The sequence below is a fragment of the Oncorhynchus clarkii genome, chromosome 6 (assembly GCF_045791955.1).
Source record: "Oncorhynchus clarkii lewisi isolate Uvic-CL-2024 chromosome 6, UVic_Ocla_1.0, whole genome shotgun sequence".
Taxonomy (NCBI): Eukaryota; Metazoa; Chordata; class Actinopteri; order Salmoniformes; family Salmonidae; genus Oncorhynchus; species Oncorhynchus clarkii.
In genome coordinates this window covers 4,365,626-4,373,369 of record NC_092152.1, presented here as the reverse complement: position 1 = coordinate 4,373,369, position 7,744 = coordinate 4,365,626, and the positions used below count along the sequence as shown (strand labels likewise).

The window sequence follows — 7,744 nt, the reverse complement described above, 5'->3', positions numbered from 1 at the left end:
CACCACTGATAAATCCACCATAATTGAGAATTTCAATAAGCAACTCGCCTAAGCCTTCCCCATTTCTCCTTCTCCCAAATCCATTCAGCTGATGTTCTGAAAGAGCTGCAAAATCTGGACCCCTACAAATCAGCCGGGCTAGACAATCTGGACCCTTTCTTTCTAAAATTATCTGCCGAAATTGTTGCCACCCCTATTACTAGCCTGTTCAACCTCTCTTTCGTGTCGTCTGAGATTCCCAAAGATTGGAAAGCAGCTGCGGTCATCCCCTCTCTTGACCCAAACTGCTACAGACCTATATCTATCCTACCATGCCTTTCTAAGGTCTTCGAAAGCCAAGTCAACAAACAGATTACCGACCATTTCGAATCTCACCATACCTTCTCTGCTATGCAATCTGGTTTCAGAGCTGGTCATGGGTGCACCTCAGCCACGCTCAAGGTCCTAAATGATATCTTAACCTCCATCGATAAGAAACATTACTGTGCAGCCGTATTCATTGATCTGGTCAATCACCACATCCTCATCGGCAGACTCAACAGCCTTGGTTTCTCAAATGATTGCCTCGCCTGGTTCTTCTCTGATAGAGTTCAGTGTGTCAAATCGGAGGGTCTGTTGTCCGGACCTCTGGCAGTCTCTATGGGGGTGCCACAGGGTTCAATTCTTGGACCGACTCTCTTCTCTGTATACATCAATGAGGTCGCTCTTGCTGCTGGTGAGTATCTGATCCACCTCTACGCAGACGACACCATTCTGTATACTTCCGGCCCTTCTTTGTACACTGTGTTAACAACCCTCCAGGCAAGCTTCAATGCCATACAACTCTCCTTCCGTGGCCTCCAATTGCTCTTAAATACAAGTAAAACTAAATGCATGCTCTTCAACCGATCGCTACCTGCACCTACCCGCCTGTCCAACATCACTACTCTGGACGGCTCTGACTTAGAATACGTGGACAACTACAAATACTTAGGTGTTTGGTTAGACTGTAAACTCTCCTTCCAGACCCATATCAAACATCTCCAATCCAAAGTTAAATCTAGAATTGGCTTCCTATTTCGCAACAAAGCATCCTTCACTCATGCTGCCAAACATACCCTTGTAAAACTGACCATCCTACCAATCCTCGACTTTGGCGATGTCATTTACAAAATAGCCTCCAATACCCTACTCAACAAATTGGATGCAGTCTATCACAGTGCAATCCGTTTTGTCACCAAAGCCCCATATACTACCCACCATTGCGACCTGTACGCTCTCGTTGGCTGGCCCTCGCTTCATACTTGTCGCCAAACCCACTGGCTCCATGTCATCTACAAGACCCTGCTAGGTAAAGTCCCCCCTTATCTCAGCTCGCTGGTCACCATAGCATCTCCCACCTGTAGCACACGCTCCAGCAGGTATATCTCTCTAGTCACCCCCAAAACCAATTCTTTCTTTGGCCGCCTCTCTTTCCAGTTCTCTGCTGCCAATGACTGGAACGAACTACAAAAATCTCTGAAACTGGAAACACTTATCTCCCTCACTAGCTTTAAGCACCAACTGTCAGAGCAGCTCACAGATTACTGCACCTGTACATAGCCCACCTATAATGTAGCCCAAACAGCTACCTCTTTCCCAACTGTATTTAATTTATTTATTTATTTTGCTCCTTTGCACCCCATTATTTTTATTTCTACTTTGCACATTCTTCCATTGCAAAACTACCATTCCAGTGTTTTACTTGCTATATTGTATTTACCTTGCCACCATGGCCTTTTTTGCCTTTACCTCCCTTCTCACCTCATTTGCTCACATTGTATATAGACTTGTTTATACTGTATTATTGACTGTATGTTTGTTTTACTCCATGTGTAACTCTGTGTCGTTGTATGTGTCGAACTGCTTTGCTTTATCTTGGCCAGGTCACAATTGTAAATGAGAACTTGTTCTCAACTGGCATACCTGGTTAAATAAAGGTGTTCTCAACTAGCCTACCTGGTTAAATAAAGGTGTTCTCAACTGGCCTACCTGGTTAAATAAAGGTGTTCTCAACTTGCCCACCTGGTTAAATAAAGGTGTTCTCAACTAGCCTACCTGGTTAAATAAAGGTGTTCTCAACTGGCCTACCTGGTTAAATAAAGGTGTTCTCAACTGGCCCACCTGGTTAAATAAAGGTAAAATAAAATAAATAAATAAAGAACGGAATAATGGAAGGAAGGAATGAAATCGAGCCTCGCTTATCACCTCTGGAAGGGCGGGGCTTCCAGCGAGGCTTGGATTTCATTGGCCCTTGTCAGGTGTGATTTGTAGATCCTTCAGCCGAAGTCACAAGAGTGCGTTTCCCCATAGTATGTTGTACCGAAGTCGCAAGAGTGTGTTTCCCCATAGTATGTTGTACCGAAGTCGCAAGAGTGCGTTTTGTATGTTGCCTGACTGAAAGGAACATTTACTCCAAACGTAATCTTAGTTAATTAAACCATAACTAAATAAATAATGATGATAATGACGTAAATGGTCAGATACAAATGTTATGGTTTCCATGTGTTGCCAATCCGAATAGACTGTAAAAGATGTTTGACAACGAGCTGCACGTCTATACATTATGATTGTAAAGCGGAGTCCGTGGGTTTCCTTCCTTCCAACTGCTTTTTAATTATATTTTTTTACAGAGAGACAGACTGAACTACAACTTCTGTTTATGAACAAATTTGAACTTGTCACCGAAACAAACCCTGAGTAAGGAGGACAAACCTGTCCTCCTTGCCATAAAACACAGAGTTCCAAGAGTCAGGAAGAACACACACCCACTTTTCCCCTGAACCTGTGTGTTCAGATTCAGAGGAAAAATGAGTGTTTGGCCAAGCTCCACACTTCCACAATAGTACCTCTGAGCCAACACTTTTTACTATTAAAATATAAATGCTAATTAATTAGGGAGAAAAGGGAACGAGTCCGTGGTAGAGAGAGTCAGGGAGAGAAAAAGAGCAGAGAGAGAGAGAAAGAAAGAGTGAGACAGACAGAGAGAGAGAAAGAGAGGAGAGAGGGAGAAAGAGAGGAGAGAAAGAGAGGAGAAAGAGAGGAGAGAGAGAAAGAGAGGAGAGAGAGAGAGAGGAGAGAGAAAGAGAGGAGAAAGAGAGAAGAGAGAGAGAGAGAGGAGAGAGAGAGAGAGAGGAGAGAGTGAAAGAGGAGAGAGAGAGTGAAAGAGAGGAGAGAGAAAGAAAGAGAGGAGAGAGAGAGAAGGAGAGGAGAGACTGAAAGGGAGGAGAGAGAGAAAGAGGAGAGAGGGAGAGAGAGAAAGAGAGGAGAGAGAGAGAAAGGGAGGAGAGAGAGAGAAAGAGAGGAGAGAGAGAGAAAGAGAGGAGAGAGAGAGAGAGAGAGAGAGAGAGAGAGAGGAGAGAGAGAGAGAAAGACAGGCTTCTTTAAGTATTGTAAGCTCCAGAGGATGTTTGACCTGTGTGGGCTGACAACAACACACACGTTTCATCTGTGTGTCTGTGTGTAAGTGTGTGTGTGCTTTTATTATAGCGTGTCATCTCCTGCCTCCTCCTGCTGCATACCTGTTGAATACCTGCCCAAGAGGAGAGGCCTCTGCCTTTGCATGCATGTAACCGAGGGCAATGGGACAGGAAGTGATACGGAAGAAGCAGCCGAGCGAGCCATTTTGGGGAAAGGAGATACTCTTTACCCCAGAATTCTGGTTCTGCCATTTGTTGTGCAAGTTGTGACAGGGATGTGTTGAAAGGGTATAAAGCATACGGAACTTTCACTGTAATCCACACACCTGAAGAGAAGATAGACTAACTAGAGTTCACTGGACGGCTACAACACACTTAGAAAAACCACAAGATGTCAGGACCAAAACAGACTGTGAGGGGTGAGTATCCTGCAACTGTGTGTCTGTGTGTCTGTGTGTCTTTGCGGTCCTAAAATATAATTTGGTAAAACTTAATAATGTCATAATATGTCATAATAGCTGACATAACTTGTCATAATATGATCATAACGCTGTCATCACCCATATATTTACACCTGTTGAGACATATATATATATTGCGTTATTTTATGACTCGTTATGGACACGAACATAAAAGAGTGTCAACCCCCAACATTTATTCATATCAGTTTTTGCCCTGACAAGAAGTTTGTTTCTTAAATCCCTTTGTTGTTGTTGTCGTTGTGAATTATTTACGGTCTTTTTATTTTTATTTTTTTGAAGCACTATGACACTTCCTGTGTCCTGCTTTACTTGGACTAAGAAAGTACCACTTTATGACATCGTCGAGAAGCATTATGACATCATAATCGCATAAGGCCAGATAGGCCAATCACGTACATGTACATGTCCTTATATCAGTCATCAGTCAACAAAGAGGATGTCTTGTCCTGCTCCTGAAATCTGGTCCTACATTCATCCCAGTCATCAGCAAACAGAGCATATATATATATATATATAACATAAACATACTGTTGACACACAGGCTATGATGTAATGGAATGTTTTGCCTCGTGTGATATGTTTTGTGGGATTTGACACTCTTATGTAGGTGTCATAACCAGCCATAAAATAACACAATATATTTCACAACAGGTCTTCATATATGTGTCGTGACAAAGTAATGACAAGTTAGGTCAGCTGTTATGACATGGTTACGACATGGTTACGACATGGTTACGACATGGTTATGACATGGTTACGACATGGTTATGACATGGCTATGACATGGTTACGACATGGTTACGACATGGTTACGACATGGCTATGACCTGGTTACGACATGGTTACGACATGGCTACGACATGGTTACGACATGGTTACGACATGGTTACGACATGGTTACGACATGGTTATGACATGGTTATGATCTTGTCATAAACGTGTTACGACGCACAAAAGTTTGAAAAAGTTCTCAATTTGTCATACTCGAGAAAAAGTAAAGAAAAAAATAGAAAATTACCCAATGTAAAAGTGACAGTCACCCAGTAAAATACTACTTGAGTAAAAGACTAGAAGTATCTGGTTTTAAATGTACTTAAGTTACAGTGGTGAAAAAAAGTACTAAATTGTCATAAGTAAATACTATACATCAAATTCTTTATATTAAGCAAACAGCACTATTTCCTTATTATTATTATTATTATTATTATTATTATTTATTTTTTAACAACCAGGGGCACACTCCAACACTCAGACATAATTTACAAATGACGTATTTGTGTTTAGTGAGTCTGCTGCCAGATCAGAGGCAGTAGGGATGACCAGGGATGTTCTCTGTTTAGTGAGTCCTCCAGATCAGAGGCAGTAGGGATGACCAGGGATGTTCTCTATTTAGTGAGCCCTCCAGATCAGAGGCAGTAGGGACGACCAGGGATGTTCTCTGTTTAGTGAGTCCTCCAGATCAGAGGCAGTAAGGATGGCCAGGGATGTTCTCTGTTTAGTGAGTCCTCCAGATCAGAGGCAGTAGGGACGACCAGGGATGTTCTCTGTTTAGTGAGCCCTCCAGATCAGAGGCAGTAGGGATGACCAGGAATGTTCTCTGTTTAGTGAGTCCTCCAGATCAGAGGCAGTAGGGATGACCAGGGATGTTCTCTGTTTAGTGAGTCCTCCAGATCAGAGGCAGTAGGGATGACCATGGATGTTCTCTGTTTAGTGAGTCTGCTGCCAGATAAGAGGCAGTAGGGATGACCAGGGATGTTCTCTGTTTAGTGAGTCCTCCAGATCAGAGGCAGTAGGGATGACCAGGGATGTTCTCTGTTTAGTGAGTCCTCCAGATCAGAGGCAGTAGGGACGACCAGGGATCTTCTCTGTTTAGTGAGTCCTCCAGATCAGAGGCAGTAGGGATGACCAGGGATGATCTCTGTTTATTGAGTCCTCCAGATCAGAGGCAGTAGGGATGACCAGGGATGTTCTCTGTTTAGTGAGTCCTCCAGATCAGAGGCAGTAGGGACGACCAGGGATGTTCTCTGTTTAGTGAGTCCTCCAGATCAGAGGCAGTAGGGATGACCAGGGATGTTCTCTGTTTAGTGAGTCCTCCAGATCAGAGGCAGTAGAGATGACCAGGGATGTTCTCTGTTTAGTGAGTCCTCCAGATCAGAGGCAGTAGGGATGACCAGGGATGTTCTCTGTTTAGTGAGTCCTCCAGATCAGAGGCAGTAGGGATGACCAGATATGTTCTCTTGACAGGTAAAGTGAAATAGACCATTTCCTGTCCTGCTAAGCATTCAAAATGTAACTAGTGCTTTTGGGTGAGAGGAAAAATGTATGGAGTAAAAAGTACATAATTTTCTTTAGGAATGTAGTGAAGTAAAAGTTAAAGTTGTCAAAAAATATAAATAGTAAAGTAAAGTACAAATACCTCCAAAAATATGTACTTAAGAGGTACTTAAAAGTATTTTTACTAAAGTATTTTATAGCGTTGATGACGCTCGGTGTCAAGTAATGTGTTACCTTTTCTCCCTTTTTCCATTAACACACTTGACTAAACTACTCCGCCAACAGACAATTCATTAGTGCTGGGCTAGATCAACAATGTTCATACCACGATCAGTGGATTATGGAAATACCCTTTTTGTGTTGTGTTTGGGTTTTTTTTAAACAAATTTTTCCCCACGATTTCGTGGTATCCGTCCTGTCCCATCGCTGCAACTCCCGTACGTACGGATTAGGGAGAGGCGAAAGGTTGAGAGCCACGCGTCCTCCGAAACACAACCCAGCCAGGCCGCCCTGCTTCTTGACACAACACCTGCTTATCCCGGAAGCCAGCCGCTTCAATGTGTCTGAGGAAACACCGTACAACCGTGTCAGCGTGCATTGCGACCGGCCCGCCACAGGAGTCGCCAGTGCACGATGGGACAGGAACATCCCTGCCGGCCAAACCCTCCCCTAACCCGGACGACACTGGGCCAATTGTCACGACCGGCTGCGACAAAGCCTGGACTTGAACCAGGATCTCTAGTGGCACAGATAGCACTGCGACTCTTTGGGCTAGGGGGCGGTATTTTGACGTTCAGATGAAAAGCGTGCCCAAAGTAAACTGCCTGCTACTCAGGCTCAGAAGCTAGGATATGCACATACTTAGTAGATTTGGATAGAAAACACTCCAAAGTTTCAAAAAATTCATCCCACCACTAATTTCAATGGTTGGCACTATTATAAGGCAAAGTCCTCCCAGATTGCAGTTCCTAGGGCTTCCACTAGATGTCAACAGTCTTTAGAGTTTCAATTGGCCCAGTGTCGTACTACCATGGTAGCTAGTACAATTAACAAAACTATAAATGTATTTTTTTTGTCACTGTCATGGCAAGAAAGCACCATAGTACTGGTGTAAATACCATGGTATTTTCCTGCCATGGTAGTAACCAACAAACCATTATAGTACCATAGTATTTTTGTCATTGTACTACCATGGTACACTTTTTGGTAAGGGACCCAGCCAGAGTTATATGTTGTATTTTATGTATATTTGATCTATATGACTTCATCTATAGAAATACCTGAATCTACACAACACAGCATATACCAGTATGTTAAAACTCCAAAGTCGTGTGTTGTAGCGTATGTGAGTGTTTGGTGGAGCAGGGAGAAGAGCATTCTGCCTCTGAACTGCAGTATTGTTAGGATACAGTTGTTCTCGATACAGCTCTTCAACAGTTTTGGACCTTTCCCAACATTTTGAACAGTTCTTCCATTATGAACAGCTCCCCCATTGTGAACAGCCTAGATTCCATTTTGAACAGCTCCCCCATTTTGAACAGCCTAGATTCC

At 43.2% G+C, this 7,744-nt stretch overlaps 1 protein-coding gene across 1 annotated transcript in view; it reads left to right on the top strand.

Annotated features, from left to right (window-relative positions):
• The first annotated feature begins 3,716 nt into the window (after nt 1-3,716).
• Nucleotides 3,717-7,744, top strand: part of LOC139411871 (epigen-like) — a 9,568-nt gene continuing 5,540 nt past the window's right edge. The window contains exon 1 of the mRNA XM_071158619.1: nt 3,717-3,856. Within this exon, the coding sequence (XP_071014720.1) occupies nt 3,829-3,856 (28 nt within the window). The 5' untranslated portion in view covers nt 3,717-3,828. The remainder of the gene's footprint in view (nt 3,857-7,744) is intronic.